This window comes from Macaca mulatta, chromosome 2, assembly GCF_049350105.2.
Source record: "Macaca mulatta isolate MMU2019108-1 chromosome 2, T2T-MMU8v2.0, whole genome shotgun sequence".
NCBI classification, from domain to species: domain Eukaryota; kingdom Metazoa; phylum Chordata; class Mammalia; order Primates; family Cercopithecidae; genus Macaca; species Macaca mulatta.
In genome coordinates, this window is record NC_133407.1 from 157,610,751 (window position 1) to 157,626,791 (window position 16,041).

The window sequence follows — 16,041 nt, forward strand, 5'->3', positions numbered from 1 at the left end:
GTGCGCGTCTGGCAGCGCCGGGATCCTGGAGCGTCCGCCGCGCAAGTCCGGGCGCCGCGAGGGCGGGGCGGGGCGGGGCCATGGCGGGGCGGGGCATGTGACGCACGGCGCGGGCCAATGGGGCGCGCGCCCGGGGCCGAGCCTCCTGCGAGCCTTCGCGGCGCCCGCTGCGTCACGTGAGCGGCTGGGAGTGAGCGCCCAGTGAGCTGCGGGCGGGCTAGTGCTCCGCCGCAGCGACCCGCGGGCCGGCGGGCGAGCGAGCCACCGCAGGACCCGCGGCTCGGCCCCCGGCCGCGGTCGGACGGAGAGCCGAGCCGCCGCCCCCAGCCCAGCCCGCCCGGCCGCAGGACCGCCGGGGCCTGGCCGCCGGTCGGGCGTGCGCCAAGTTCAGGTGGGAGAGGCGCGGCGGGGCCGGCCGGCCGCGTGGACGCGGCCCCGGGTGGTCTGAGGGCTGGCCGGCCTCGGGGCGCGTGGCCGTGCGCCCGCGCAGCTCTCGGAGGCACTGCGCGAGTGCCGGAGGAATGTCGGAGGAGCGGGTGGGCCCCCGCGGAGGTGGGCAGGGGTCGGACTAGCCTGAGGGAGGTGACCCCCCCTACAGCCCCGGTCGCCCACCAGCACTTTGCTGAGGCCCGCGCCGCCGCCTCGGTGCCTGGCCGGGCGATTCCATGGCGCGCCTTGCTGGCCGGCCCTCCCATATGGTGGGCACCGGCGCGGCCTGGTGAGAGGAGGGGACGAGCGGACGCGCTGGCCAGCCCACGGTTGGGGGCGGAGGGGCTGGAGACCGAGGGGTTACTGTAGGTCACCGCAGCAGTGTCGGGGGCAAGGAGGGGCGCGGGACGAAGGCATGGTGCCCAGCGGGCAGCGGTCCAGGATTCTAGAAGGGGTCTGAGCCGGCTCTCTTCATTTCCCACGCACGTTTTCCCGCACCCGCCGGCACCCACGGCGGCTCCACGCGCGAGCACTTCGCGGACAGCCTCCCGTACAGCCACAGCGGCTACCGCGCACCACGCCCCGCACACGCAGTCACACGACAGGAACTCACACCCCTTCACGCACACCCGCACCGTTCACGCGTCTCACTCCACGCTGAGTGCGGGTCCCCTCAGACCGAACATTGCCAAAGCCATGGCCTGGCTGAGGGATGGCGGCGGCGGGGCGGAGAGGCAGTCCCCGTCCCATATGGTGGTCCGGTTCACTCTTCCCTCCCCGCCTTGGTGTTACTCATGGAACCCCCTCTCACGGAGGGCACAGAGGGGCTGTTTTCTCCCACGGCCCTCGGAGGTGACAAAATCACCAAATATCTGAGCGCCTCAAATCTCCTTCCCCCTCCCCCCCAGGACCAGGTGGCCCCTGGGGAGACCCTGCCGCCCTACAGGTGTGAGGACGCCCGGACTCTGCGACTTTGGGGCCTGCGGGCAGCTCAGGGACCGGGACTCTTATTTTGAAGGACGGCCCCCTTCGCCACCCCCGTGATTTGCACGCTGACCCAATGGCAAGCCCTTGGCCGGCTCTGGGCTTGTTATCAATTACATGTTGTTCCTGCAGCCGCTGTGTCCCCGGGAGGATAAACAGCAGGCCTGGCCGGGCCAGGGGAGGGGGCGGAGTCCGGCGGCCAGCCGGGGACTGTGCCCGGAACAGCGTGTCCCCTCCCCCTGCACGCAGCCTGCGCCTCTGGCCGCCCCACGTGCTGCTGTGTTTTAGGGGCCGAGCCAGCTCCAGCCCTACAGTGTCCTCTCTTTAATGCTGGTGCCCTGGGCCATCCCAGAGCCCTTTCTGGGTTCTCCGTGCCTGGGTGCCTCCCCCTTGAGACGTTGAGCCCAGCGTTAAGACTCTGTTGCCTGACCTGGGCCACCCACTCCTAGTCTCCGCCCCCTCTTCCCCCGCACCTTCCATTCACTCATTCAGCAAATTTTGCTGGGTCCTGTTTTAGACTCTGGGATACAGCATTGGAGTGAACAGTCAGGACAGCTGATATTCTGATGGGAAGGTAGACAGCAAAGTTCACAAACACATTACCAAGATAGTTTCCCACAGTGGAACCTGCAGTGAAGAGCATAATATAGGGTGATGTAACAGGGTGGGCCTGGAGGCCCCCACAGGGGTGACTTCTGAGCCGAGATCTAACTAAGCAGCTCCCACCTGCAGTGCTGGGGGAAGAGCCAGGGCAGTGGCCCCCGGCTGAGGCTGAAGTGAGGCGAGCATACCTGGACTAGGAGAGAGGCAGTTGGTGGTGAGGTCTGCAGAGAGTCCCGAGGGCCCAGGTGCTGGGCTGCTGCGAGGAGATAGGGCCACCTGTCCTTGGGAAGCCATTGGAGGATGTTTCCTTCCAGCCCCCGTACTGTACTTTTTAGATCACTTTATCTGTCAATATCTGTTTATATCTTTAAAAGGTAAGGCCTCCTTTAACCACAATACGATCATCACAGTTAAAAATATTAACAGTAATTACTTAATATCATGGGATGGCCAGGTAGTGATCACGTTTCAGGGGAGGGCTCTAAGGCCTGCTCTGGGTCCCAGGAGGGCTGGAGGCCCCTGATTCCTTAACATTGCAGTAGAAGGGCAGAGGCCGCACGTTTGCTGTGCCTGCAGGCTGACACCAATGGCTGGCACTGGCTGAGTGCTGCCGGTGTGCCAGATCGTGAGGGGAGTTCTCACAACACCTGAGGAACCAGGCACTGTTGGAAGCACCTCCATCTCACAGACTGAGACAGACACAGAAAGCCTGTGCACCTGCCCGAGGTCACCTGGCAGACAAGTTGCAGACTCAGGAATGGAGCCCATGCTTGGAGGGTGGGAAAGGGTTGGCGGAGGCCCAGGGTGGAGTGTGGGCTCTGCTCAGCCTTGTGCCCTTCACAGTGTCTGGCACTTTCATTCCTTCCCAGCACCTGATTTGGTGAATAGGTGCATTTTAAAACACACTCCAGGTTTAAATCCTTAGCTGAGTGTTTAAACCAAAAAGCCAAATGTCTTCCTAGTAAAACTGGCCTGGGATACAGACCTTGCCTTAGTTTCCTGGAGTTCCATGAAGCTTCCTGGATAAGTTGGGAACTGAGGTCAAAGGTCCTGGGGTCCCTGAGCAGGAAGAGACTTAGAGATCTTTGAAGCATGGAACAGATGAGGAAACTGAGGTTTGGGAGGGGAAGCAAGGACTTGCTCAAGGTCATAGCTGATGATGGTATTGGCCATTGGGCAGTGTGGAGTGCCAGGTCCTGAAGGGGTCCTGGAGACAGAGGGGCTGGGTGTAGAGGTGATGCTGGGCAGCAGAGAACCTCCTACTTTGGTGCAGAGCGTTCCCCTTCCCCAAGCTTGATAAACACCCAGCCCGCCCTGGTCACTGAGCAGGGACAAAGGTTCACAGAGGTGGCCCTGTCACAGCTGGACACTGTTGACTCTCCTTGGACACCAGACCTAGCATGTTCTTTGGCTTCAGAGGATGCAGCTTTCCCTTCTCTCTGTCAAGGTTCTCTGAGCCCCTCCTGGGCACCAGGGGCCAGTCCAGGCATTGGGGACGCAGCAGAGACATGGAGTGCACTGTCTCAGGGGGAGACAGGCATTAGCTGAGCTTCCCAAGGTGGTGAGTGTCCCAGATGGAGAGAGCAGTGGCAGACAGTGCAGGGGACTCCACTTCCTTATTGGCCAGGATGGGCTGGGGGGCGGTGGTTATCTCCTTTCCCACTAGATGGGTGTGAAGTCCAAGGCAGTTATGCACATGCAGGTGCTCTGGGACCCCAGTGGTTGGCTTCCACGCCATGGATTACCACCAGAGGGGCAGGGCCTTGGCCACCAGGATGCTAAAGCGTCAGGGTGCAGGTGAGAGGGTTGTGTTCAAGCCTGTGCCACTCACAGGGCAGTCAAGGCTCAGCGGGGTTTGAGGACTGGAGAGTGGAGGAGGTTTTCCCCTTTAGATGGGGAAACAGCCGTGCGGGCAGGCACTTCTTGGTCTTTGACTGTTTTGCCTGCGTGCTACACTTGCCCAGGTAAAATGCAGGCGGCCTAGTTAAATTTGAATCTCAGGTGAAATAATTTTTAAATATAAGTGTGTCCTATCCAATATTGGGAACATACTTAAAAGTAGTTTATTTTTTAAATCTGAAATTCGAATTTAACTGTCGGCTTGTATTTTTATTTGCGTAATCTGGCAACCCTCTGGAAGCCTCAGCAACATGAGGGTCAGAGGGCAAATGGCTGTTCTACCCCCATTCTGTGACTCAACTGGCGTGATGCTGAGGTCAGGAGTCCTCAGATGTCCAGTGACTCCTATGATGTTGACGGTAGGCTGATTCGGGGTTTTGGCCCTCCTGGGGTCCAGAGAGCCTCCTCGCACATGCCCTTCTCTCATACTCACCCATACTCAGTTGTTCACAGACACATGTGCTATTTTCCAGGATAATTCTGGAAAATCTGTTTGAAACCAGAAGTGCCCCTGGTTGTGCAATGGGCTTGGAGAGGTCTCTTTTGCAAACAGGTGGTGCAATTTCAGAAAACACTCTTGCAGGCACAGCTCTCCTGGGGGATGGAAGCAGGATCCAGGCATTTGGCAATGGGAGGCTGTGGGCAGGCAGCTGAGGGTGGGGTCAGAGGCCCGAGAGGTGGCAGGTGAGCACTGTCCTTCTGACCAGGCCTCCTGTGTTCCTTCCCTGCAGCTGCCACCGGCACGGCCAGGCCAACATGGTGGACCACTTACTTCCAGTGGACGAGAACTTCTCGTCGCCAAAATGCCCAGTTGGGTATCTGGGTGATAGGCTGGTTGGCCGGCGGGCATATCACATGCTGCCCTCACCCGTCTCTGAAGATGACAGCGATGCCTCCAGCCCCTGCTCCTGTTCCAGTCCCGACTCTCAAGCCCTCTGCTCCTGCTATGGTGGAGGCCCGGGCACCGAGAGCCAGGACAGCATCTTGGACTTTCTACTGTCCCAGGCCACGCTGGGCAGTGGCGGGGGCAGCGGCAGTAGCATTGGGGCCAGCAGTGGCCCCATGGCCTGGGGGCCCTGGCGAAGGGGAGCGACCCCTGTGAAGGGGGAGCATTTCTGCTTCCCCGAGTTTCCTTTGGGTGACCCTGATGACGTCCCACGGCCCTTCCAGCCTACCCTGGAGGAGATTGAAGAGTTTCTGGAGGAGAACATGGAGCCGGGAGTCAAGGAGGCCCCCGAGGGCAACAGCAAGGACTTGGATGTCTGCAGCCAGCTCTCAGCTGGGCCACACAGGAGCCACCTCCATCCTGGGTCCAGCGGGAGAGAGCGCTGTTCTCCTCCACCAGGTGGTGCCAGTGCAGGAGGTGTCCAGGGCCCAGGTGGGGGCCCCACGCCTGATGGCCCCATCCCAGTGCTGCTGCAGATCCAGCCGGTGCCTGTGAAGCAGGAATCAGGCACGGGGCCTGCCTCCCCTGGGCAAGCCCCGGAGAATGTCAAGGTTGCCCAACTCCTGGTCAACATCCAGGGGCAGACCTTCGCACTCGTGCCCCAGGTGGTGCCCTCCTCCAACTTGAACCTGCCCTCCAAGTTTGTGCGCATTGCCCCTGTGCCCATCGCTGCCAAGCCTGTTGGATCAGGACCCCTGGGGCCTGGCCCTGCCGGTCTCCTCATGGGCCAGAAGTTCCCCAAGAACCCAGCCGCAGAACTCATCAAAATGCACAAATGTACTTTCCCCGGCTGCAGCAAGATGTACACCAAAAGCAGCCACCTCAAGGCCCACCTGCGCCGGCACACGGGTGAGAAGCCCTTCGCCTGCACCTGGCCAGGCTGCGGCTGGAGGTCAGTATAGTGGGTGACAGGTCTGGGCGGTGAGCACAGCCACTCATGTCTGCTTACTTGGGTGTGCAGCAGGGCAATTTTCCACCATTAACAGAAGGCGGATGAGGAAGGGGAGGGAGGGGCAGGCGAGTGCAGGCCCAGAGCTGGCACAGTTGCCTGGAGGCTTCCTTGGTCCTTCTGGTTCCTGAAGCCAGAAGCCAACTGGGCTCCAGTTTCCTGATGGCCAGGTAAGGCTTTGCTGGCCTGTGCTGCCTGCTGGGTCTCCCCATCCAGTCTGACAAGGGTGGGGATTGAGGGGCTGGCGAGGAAGGATGAGTGCGGTCTAGGGGCCAGGCAGCGGCTCCCTTTGGGCCCACAGCCCCACAGGGTAAGTACCACCATCCCAACTTACATCATAGGACACCAGGGCTCCGACTGGCCAGGTACTTGCCCAAGGTCACTCTGCTTTGTGAATGGGATTTGAACCCCGGGGTCGGATTTGAGAGGTCACATCCTGAAAATGCTGCTTCCTCAACCAGTGGGACTAGCTTCATTCACCGATGTCTCTAGACATGTGGGCTAGGCCTAGCCCATGCTTCCTCTCTGGGGACATGGAAGCGTGTTTGGGAGGCTGCAAAGGCCAACCGAGAGGGAGGCTAGGCCAGCTGGCAGTGCTGTCACAGGTGGCAGAACCCAGGCTGTCTGATCTGCATGGCAGTGGGGAAATCAGGCCTCAAATGATAACTGGCAGTGTCCCAACCATGGCTACCCAGCACCCTTCCCTGAGCACCGGGTGCTGCTCAACCTCCTTGGGAGGGGTGTCCACCTTTTCCTGAAATGTAGGCTGCTTGCCAAGAGCTTATGTGCTCCGAGGTGCCAGAGCCAGCCCTCTGCATTTCCAGATGCCCATCCCAAAGGAATCTCTGTCCTGCCTTGGGGGCGCTGTATGCTGTTGGCACATTCCCCATCTTTGCTGCTGTGGCTGCTGCTGTGTGTGTGAGATGGGGCATGCTCATCTGTGTACCTGGGGATGTATACAGGCCTGGGCCTCGTCAGCGGGTGTGTGGCTGTGTGTATGCATGTCCACATGTGTATGCATCTTGCTTTCTTTGTGTCTGTGCCATGTGACCATATGTGTTTGCACACATACACGTCTTAGGTGTTTGTGCACCATGTGTGCCTGCCTGTGTGTGTGTGTTATGTGTGGGTGCAGCGCCCAGGGAGCAGTTTGCAGCTTTTGTTTTCTTGACCATACTCTGGTTCTGAGAGCTTTTGAGAGTTGTCTGGGGCAGAGGTCCTGGCCGGTGAGGCTGAGCCGTGGCCGGGGAGCTGTGAGTGGAATGTATGTTGTGGCACTGGTGCCGCCTTTCCATTGAGTGCCAATCTGGCCAGAGAAGGGACTTTTCCTGAACAGTGTCTAGGTTTATGGAGTCCCCTCCTGAGTGAGGACCTCACTCTGTCCTGTCTCCCACCCCATTCAGATAGACCAGAGAGGCTACTGTGAGAACCCACCCTGGGGCCTCACAAGGTCTCCATCCTGGAGTCCCCACCTCTCTGAGCTTTGTACCTAGGCCTGCCAAGTGGGTGCAGGGCTGACAGGCTACTTGTGAGAGGACACAGTAGCAGTTACACTGTGTGGGAGGTCAGAGGAGCCGAGAGAAGGGCCAGGAGCGCTCTTGATTGAAGCAGGAAACTTGTGCAGGGAAGGCGAGGGCACGGGAGTGTGGGGGCAGTGGTCTTGAGCCTACACCTGGGTCAGCCACCAACTTGCCATGTGCCTTTGGGGTGGTCCTTCTCCGAACCTCAGTTTCCTGTCTGCAGAGTAGAGGGCTAGCCCTTTGCAGCCCATGGCAGGCATGCAGGGCTCCGCAGCAGCCTTCTTCTTCTTGGTACATCACAAGGATACAAACTCATACAAGGCAGTTTCTGAGGAGGAACCCTGAAGGTATTCTCTCCAGCCCCCAAGAGGGCGGTGCCTATTGTGGAGGTGCCCCCTACTCCCAGGGGCCCTGCATGCACTCTCCTCTTGGTGGGGGCAGGCAGGGGCTGCAGAGAGGAAGGGAAGCCTCCCACCAAGCACCAGTCTGGACTCCCTAGTCGGGCTCAGCTTTCAGCGCTGTCTCCTGGCCATAGTCGACCATTGGCAAGTGGCTCCTCTAGTCGTGGTGAGGCTGGGTAGGGTGGTGGGGAGGGCAGGTGTGGTCCTCATCCAAGACCAGCCTTCTTCCTGGATATCTTAGAGCCAGAGAGCTGATAGGCCCCTCAGCCCAGAGTGTATCTCAGTGAGGCAGATCTTAGTTCTCTATACAGTGGCCTCAGGAGGTAATGAGGTACATGAGAGAGTGGGGACTTGTGGAGGGGATTCAGCTCTGACACATCTGAGCCCTGGCACTGGTTGTGCTGCCCAGGACCCACTTGGCAGGAGAAGGCGTGATGGTTGCCTGGCCCAGTGAGATCACAGTGGCACTGCCCCCAGGAGCTGTCCCTGCTGCCAGCCATGCCCTGGGCTTCCTGAGGGCTCCTCCAGCTTCCCCCAGGGTCCCCTGGAGTGGGTCTGGCCCTCAGGGGATAACTCATGGCAGAGGCGCTGTTCAGCTGGGAGCTGAGGGCACCAGCCTCTAGGGACGGCTGCTTTTCTGAGGATGCAGGGAGTCCTCAGTTGGCTTTCAGGGATCTTGCCTTAGTTTCCTGGAGCTCCATGAAGCTTGGGATCTGCCCTGTCTGCTTGTGTCTCTTAATATGGTGATAGTCTTCAACTGAGAGGGAGCCCCTGCAGCTCCTTGCAGCAGTCAGGAGGGAGGATGGACCCTGCTTTGGGATAGCTGGGTCTGGACAGGACTGGAGGAGTAACGATGATGATGGTGAGATGGCATATTTACTGACCACTCACTGTATGCTGGGCACTAGTCTTAAGTTTCTCAGAGCTGGAATCCCTTCTGTCCACTATTGTAACTTGCATACTTCCTGCCATGGGGAGCTCATTACCTTCTGAGGCCTTTAAGTGTACTTTGCTTCAGTTTCTATTCAAGCTTCTCATTCTGGCCCATAGACCCACACAATGTGCTTGCCTGTCTCTTCCCCTTACTGAGTAGGATCCAGCCACGCTGGCCTCCCCACTGTTGCTCAGGCTCCTGCTCTCACGTGGGCATCAGCCCTCTCTGTGCCCTCTCGAATGACCCCTGCCCTTGAGGCTGTAGTGACAGCTTAAGGTTTTCGCATTAGCTCATCAGGTCCTTGTAACTGTCTGGTAAAGTGTAGGCCCCAATCTTCATTTCACAAAGAGGGAAACTGAGGCACAGACTGCTCACATCACATGCCCGCAGGGACATAGCTAGTGAGTGTGAATCTGGGTTGCATGCCTAAGCCCGAGCAGAACCCTGCTCTGGCCGCCCAGCAGTCCCAGCTGGTATCAGAGTTGCCGTGTGTGCCTCCACTCTCCTACCAAGAGGTCGGCCCAAAAGGCATTATGCTTCTGGGCTATGGGAAAAGAGCTAACAACCACAATCGAGATAATAACCAAGGCCTCTAATGCATACCTGGCACTGCTCTGAGCAAAATTCACATATATTAATTTATGTAATTCTCGAAATTAGTAGGCATCAGCATGTTGTCCCTGTTTCACAGAGGAGATAATTAAAGCACAGAAGAGTTAGGTAAATTCTCCAGTCAGACAGCCAGTAAGCCACAGAGCCAGGAGTTCAACTGAGGCTGTCTGCCCAGACTCAGAGACCTCCCTCTGCACCCCTGTGTTGGGTGCTAACTCTGGTGTTGGGGACCTCCACCTCCATCTGCAGCTTAGCCTGGTCTTTGGGGTGGCAGCTCTGCACTTTCACCTACTCCCCGTGTGGGAGCTCTCCACTCCCAGGACTCGTCTCTTCTTCCTGGTGGCCCTGATGAATGGGATGCTCTTCCTGCCCCAGGCTGGCTCTGGCCTCGTACTGTGTCCTGTGCGCGGAGAACAAGCAAGGGCCCCTCAGCCCCCTTGTCCCTCTGTGTAATGGACGGTGCCCTCCCTCCACTGCTGAGGTCGGCACCTGCCCAGGTACTCAGCCCACTTCCTTCTGCTTTTGGTCCTGAAAGTATTCCCTGTCCCTTCTCTGGTGACATGATTTTGGCACCCTCAACAGGGCTGAGAGCAGGCTTTCCCTGTTCTGATCCAGCCGTCTGGGAAGTACTGCTTGCCTGCCTTCCTAGAAGTTTCCTTGCCTCACTCTCAGACATAGGCATCCTTTGTTCCTTGCAGCAGAACGTCCTGTTCCAGAATGGCCAAGCCATTCCATCCAGAAAGAATCCCTTCTGCTGCAGTGAATATGAATATGAATAACTGTCATCATCCTGCAGGGTGGGTACCTTTGTCATCCACAGTGGATGTGGGGTGGGGGGACAGAGAAGGGGAGTTGCAGGCTCCTCTTGAGCGTCAGAGCCAAGAGGTGGTAGGCACAGGATTCAAACCTAGGGGTCTGGCTCCCAGCCTGCTCTCATGACAGCTGTGTGATGAGGCTTTTTCTGACCTCCTTCCCTCTGTAGGCAGAGGCCCCCGGTATGGTTGGGCAGGTTGTGAACTGCACAACTCTAGGGAGCACCATTCCCATTGCAGTTTCTGAGACTGGACCATTTGTGGTGGTGTCTTTCTGGCAGATGAGGGTTAGTGTCTCAAGGAAGGGAAGCCTTCACATAGAAGTGCTGTATGCACCAGCCCTGACATTATAGCTGCTCTAGAGAGACACTGGATCCCTGTTTACCCTCTGCCCTACAGCTCAGTGCAAATCATGGTGCTGCCCTGTCTGCAACAGGACCTCACCAGAAGCCAGGCCCAACACTCAACTCCATGCAGGTGATAAGAGCTCATGATTCTTGAATAATTGCCACGTGCTAAGCAGGGCTCTAAACTGTTACTGGTAGCCTTGTACAAACCTCACAGTCCTCAGGAATAGGTATTTTGTTCTCTCTGTGTCCGGGTAGAGAAACTGAGGCTCAGGGAGCTTGGTGACTTTCCTAGGTTGCCTGGTTGGTAAGTGGCAGAGCTTACTGCCTACAAGGGCTGCATCTTACCCATTGGGTTCCCGTGTCCCCCACTGTAGTCCCCAGGGCTCTCTGTTGGCTGCTGTTTGGGAGAATGTGGCATGCAGGGGTGAGGCAGGGGTCTTCTGAGGGCTTGGTTCCCAGGGAAAGTCCTCTCAGGTGCAAGGACCCTGTGGCAGCAAGGAGGGAGTTCAGGTGAGGACAGCATGTTGTCCAGCTTGGTTCTCTCATCTGCCTGTCCTTCCCAGGGTGTCACCATGACCAGAGAGCTGCGTTGCCCCACGTCACCACCTGTGGTCTCTGAGATGAGTCTTGGAAGGTGGGCAGGAATGCCAAAGTCTTCACTGGATGAGTGAAGAAATTGAGGCCCAGAAAGGACCATTCAGGGCACCCAGTGGGGTGGGAACTGTCAAGGCAGGAACCTGAGACTCTGTCCCCTAGACTGTGTGACTTGGCCTCTTTAAACCCTTGCCATGGTCTTGCCAGTCCAATGGGGCTGGCTCATCCTGGCTCCCTGGCCAGTGAGATGCTGGGTGACCCCAGGGCTGCAGTCTGGGAGGTGTGGCACTCTGTGTCTGCAGCCAGCTTTCTGCCTGCCCCTGCCCGGGGCCAGCTCCTCTGCTCAGAAGCTGTGTGCCCAGCTGCAGCTGGGGCAAGTGTTCTGCCCAGGAGCACAGGTGTCAACTTTGACTGCCAGGGCACATTTATCCCATTTCGTCACTGGCACAGGGCCTTGTGACACATACCACCCAGCCAGGCCTGTGGAGGAGGCTGGGGGACTCTGCTGACTGGGAGTTCAGGTCATCTGCCATCGCTAGGGCAGGGGGCTGTGTCAAGACCTTTGCTCCAACCTCAAGGGCTCTGTCTTGTCAGTGACCCTGGATCAGGCCCTCAGCACCCCGAGCTTCAGTTTCCTCCTCTGACAGGCAGGGCAGTTGGGCTTCACCTAGTCTGGAGATGTGCTGAGAGTGCTGCCCTGTGCCTGGTGCCACCACCACTCTGTGATGTGGGTTGGAGTGCCTGTCTCCTCCTGCAGGCCCTCCTGCCACCCCCTGTGCCTTGTCCAGAGCATGTTCTGCTGGGTCCTTCTACTCCTCCACCCACAGGGTCAGGGCACCAGGGTATCACCAGCCCTTACCAATCACTGGTTGGGAACTGCTGTTCGGGGCATCGCCTTTCGCTGGGTGGCCCTGGTCCACAAAGGGGTGTTGGGCCTGGTGTCCCTGTGTGTGTGTGTGCATGAGTACATGGGGGCATGAATTTGTGCCTCTGTGTGTGTGTGCGTGTGTGTGGGCACATACTCATTCGTGTATGTTTGTGTGCCTGTATTTGTCCGTATGTGTGTGCACGCGTGCGCATGCTTTGGGACTGCTCCTTGACAGTGTCTGCCCCCCTGGGGCTGCTTGCTGTGCCCACTCTTGCATTGAAATGCACCTCCTTAGCACCTACCATATACCAGGCATTGAGCTGGTCATGGGAAGACCACAGGGAACCAGACAGACATATCCTTTGTCATGGAGCTGACGGTCTAGTGGGACAGACTGACAGTCATCAAAAAGTTAAAGATAATTTAAAATCAAAACAACAGCAAGAGTGAGGAGAGAGAGGTGTGTAATGCCACGGGAGCTTAGAATTGGATGTAGTCCTGGAGGGATTTCCTGAGGAAGTGACATTCGAACTGAGCTCTAAGGAATGGGTAGGAGAGAGCACAGAGGGGGAGGAAAGAACATTCTAGAAAGAGGGAATAGTATGTGCAAATGGCCTGTGGCAAGAAGAACCAAGGAAAGGTCAATGCAGGTGGAGCACAGAGGGGGATAGTGTGTTGTGGGAGGGGTAGGTGGGGTGGGAGGGTCCTGCTGCCAAGCCAGGGGTGGAGAGAACCTCAAATCCCTGAGATCGGTGGCAAGCAGTCCAGGCCCTCGATGCAGCCTGGGCTCTTGACTGTCACATGAATGCCTGCTCCCAGGCCACCGGGCTAAGAAAGGGAAATGTCGGGAGCCACCTGAACTCCCAGATGCACTTTGCAGGGCCAATCTTTATTTGGACCTGCCTTAGAGGGCCCAGCTTCCAGCACAGCTGGTTCCAGGAGTGGGTGGGCTCAAGTCTGAGGACCCCTCTCCCTGTGCTGCACAGGAAGTCTGCTTCCTCCTCCCAGGCCTCAGTATCCCCTCCAGATGGGCTGTCCTGTACAGACCTTCACAGATGCCCCTGTGGAGTTCTGGTCCAGCGGGGTAGATGAGGCCAGGGTGGTGAGAGGCAGCCAGCATCAGGGCCTGAGCGACTGAGTGCACCTGTGGTCTCAGAGACTCCTGCACACTGGGTTGGCTGTGGGAGGAAAGCCCTGGGCCCTGGGAGCATTGGGGTCCTTTCCTGTTGGGAGCTTTTACCAGCTGCTCTGGCAGTTCCCAACAGAGAATGCCCACTGTGCCAGCATGAGCCTTTACTGTAGTTCTTTCTATCTTGGAGGGGTAGCAGGGGCGGCTTGGGACAGTGGCTCATGCCTTTAATCCCAGCACTTTGGGAAGTTGAAGTAGCCTTATCGCATGAGCCCAGGCGTTTGAGACCAGCCTGGGCAATATAGGGAGGCCTGGTGTCTAAAAAAAAATACAAAAATTATCTGGGTGTGGTGGGCACACCCATAATCCTAGCTACTCTGGAGGCTGAAGAGGATTGATTGAACCCGGGAGGCTGCAGTGAGCCATGATCGCGCCACTGCACTCCAGCCTGGGTGACTGAGCGAGACCCTATCTCAAAAAAAGGAAAAAAATAATTGATATTTTGAGAACTGGTATAGCCTTACCGACGCAGATGGGGGACCCTCTTCTAATTCTGTAGAGGCTGCAGGTCTGTGCAGCCACCCTTTGGGTGAGTGCCAGGTGCGCGCCTCGCATCCCCGCATCTTCGTGGGGTCGGGGCAGGCAGGGCCAGGCCTCGCTCACCGCGCCATGTCCCGCAGGTTCTCGCGCTCTGACGAGCTGTCGCGGCACAGGCGCTCACACTCGGGCGTGAAGCCGTACCAGTGTCCTGTGTGCGAGAAGAAGTTCGCGCGGAGCGACCACCTCTCCAAGCACATCAAGGTGCACCGCTTCCCGCGGAGCAGCCGCTCCGTGCGCTCCGTGAACTGAAAGCGCCCCGAACCCTCGCCTGTCCTTCACCCCAGATCCCCACCCCAGCCCCATTTTTTTAAGCAATAATTTATTTGCCTCCTCCAGAGGGACATGACAATGTTACCAGCCCACCTTCTAAAGCCTGGGAAGTGTGAACCCAGGGCCCGCCAACCGCTGCCTTTCTCGGGAGTACTTAGAGCCTCGAACCCGCGCCCCTGGGGGCTGGGCCCCCGGCGCCCCGGGCTGGAGGCAGGCCTTCGTGCCTTCGTGCCTTCGTGCCTTCCCGCGGTGGCCAGGCCTCTGCTGCAGCCGCTGGTTGCAGGCAGAGTTTTGGGGACCTGGCCCTTCTCCCACTGGGCTCCCCCGACCTCGGCCAAGGCCAGAACTTTAGTGCTCAGTGAAGATGAAATGTGCAGTTTTGAAATGTTGGGTTCCCAGAGAGAGTCATGCTGGGGGAGAAGGAAGTAGGCCAGAAGTCCAGGACTGCACTGTGGTGTGAGGGTGGCTTGGCTTTGTCTAAGATGCCTGCTCAGCATGATCACCAGAGGGTGTGGGCAGGGCTCTGGGGGTGGGGTGGGTGTCAGGACCGGGCTGCTGGGGCCTCATGTGGGAGAGAGGTGAAAAGTGTCCCCCACTGAGGGGCTGGCAGTGCATGTGCTTGAGTTAAATGTGCAGGGCAGAAAGAGCCAGAAGCGCCTGTACCCAGGGGCTCATCCCCTCCTCCGGTTTCCCAGACAAATCCAGACACCAGCCTCTAGGGTGGCCTTGAGAGGAGAGGGCTAGGCTGTCCTGGGTGTGAGAGAACTAGATAGAGCCTCCCAACCCTGATTTAGAAATGCATTCCTTATTTTGTCTAGAAATTAATAAATGGACTAGCTTGTTTTGACAGGTTTATTTCACATCCTATGAATGTATGTAAATAAACTGTACATAGGTCCATCCACATAAAATATCTTTTAATAACATATCAACATTTGTGTAAATTTGAAATTTAAAAAAATCTATGAAGCTGGTGTACATATGTTACAATTATGTATATTTTCTTTGGTCCTTCATAAAAATATATTTACTTTGCCAATAAAAAGAAAAAGAACTCACAACTTTTGGCATTCATGTGCTGTTTTCCTGTTTTGCCGGGATGTGGAGGTGATTCTGGGGCTGAGAATCACCTATGTCTCCACCTTCGCAGAGTTCAGGGGACCCTGTTTTGTATTTGGAGGGATAGAAAGGCTCCTTGGGGTCCAGCCCCGGTCCAGCGGTGTCGGGTTCCCACACAGCTCAGCTCCAGGCCAGTTGCCGAGATTCTGCTCATCTCAGCTCCCTAACCTAGAGCTCCGTAAACCCAAATCCAGCCCACATTCCGGCAGCACCTGTGGGAAGCTGCCTTAGGCCTGGCCAGTCCTGCGAGGCTCACCTACTCTGCTATTGGAGACTCTTTCTTGCACTTCCTACCCCCATCCAGTCCACCAAACCTATTATGTACCCCCTATATGCCTGCTGTGCCCTGGCAGAGTATTTACCCCCTTAGGAACGTGGCTGTGCCATTTCCTCCTGGCATGGGTAACTGTGAAAGTGTTAGGAATCCTCGGCAGGCAGAGGTGAGACTCGGAGAGGCTAGCAGTCCTCCATCCTCCCTAACTCCCCGACGTGCCTAGGGTCTTGGCTGTGTGGCTCCACAGTTGAGGTTGGACGCTTCCACATGTCCTGTGATGGCCAGAGCCTGGGGGAAGTGGGGACCCAAGCACAAGGAGGGGCTATGAGCCCCACAGGGAAAGGCAAGAAAATGGAGGCTGACCAGGGCCTGCTTCAGTGGCTCAGCTGGTGTGAAGCACACAGTGAGAGGGCTGCCCTGGTTCACCCACCCACATGCAGTGGGAAGCAAGAACCTTCTAGAAGGATCCCTTGCTTTATAAGAGCTGGATGCAAGTCGGGTCAAGTGTTTCTCGGTGAAACCCTTGGAGATCTGGAGGCTGGGGGTAGGGCACCCTTGGGCTCCCAGCAGAGAGATATCTGAATGTAGGGGTGTGTGTAAAGTCGTGCAGCTCAGAGGGCAGAGGCAGTCGTTCTCACCAGCAGCCTAGCACACAGCACAGCTGATAGGAGGATGGACATCCTATCCTGACTGGCCATGGTCCTGAGGAGGAGGCTGGGCCTGGTGACCTCTGTCCTTTGCCCCTGAC

The 16,041-nt window shown here is 57.6% G+C and overlaps 1 protein-coding gene across 3 annotated transcripts; it reads left to right on the plus strand.

Moving 5' to 3' along the window:
* Positions 1–219: 219 nt before the first annotated feature.
* Positions 220–14,961, plus strand: KLF15 (KLF transcription factor 15). Of its 3 annotated transcripts, none has more exons than XM_077993732.1 (3): positions 220–718; positions 4,647–5,753; positions 13,711–14,961. In XM_077993732.1, exons 1-3 carry the CDS (start codon positions 666–668, stop codon positions 13,877–13,879), a joined length of 1,329 nt encoding a protein of 442 aa, XP_077849858.1. In that variant the 5' UTR covers positions 220–665; the 3' UTR covers positions 13,880–14,961. The 3 variants fall into 3 exon arrangements, with proteins under 3 accessions (XP_077849858.1, XP_028700376.2, XP_001114259.3); XM_028844543.2 differs by having other exon boundaries at positions 220–391; XM_001114259.5 differs by lacking the exon at positions 220–718 and adding an exon at positions 3,340–3,577.
* Positions 14,962–16,041: the final 1,080 nt, after the last annotated feature.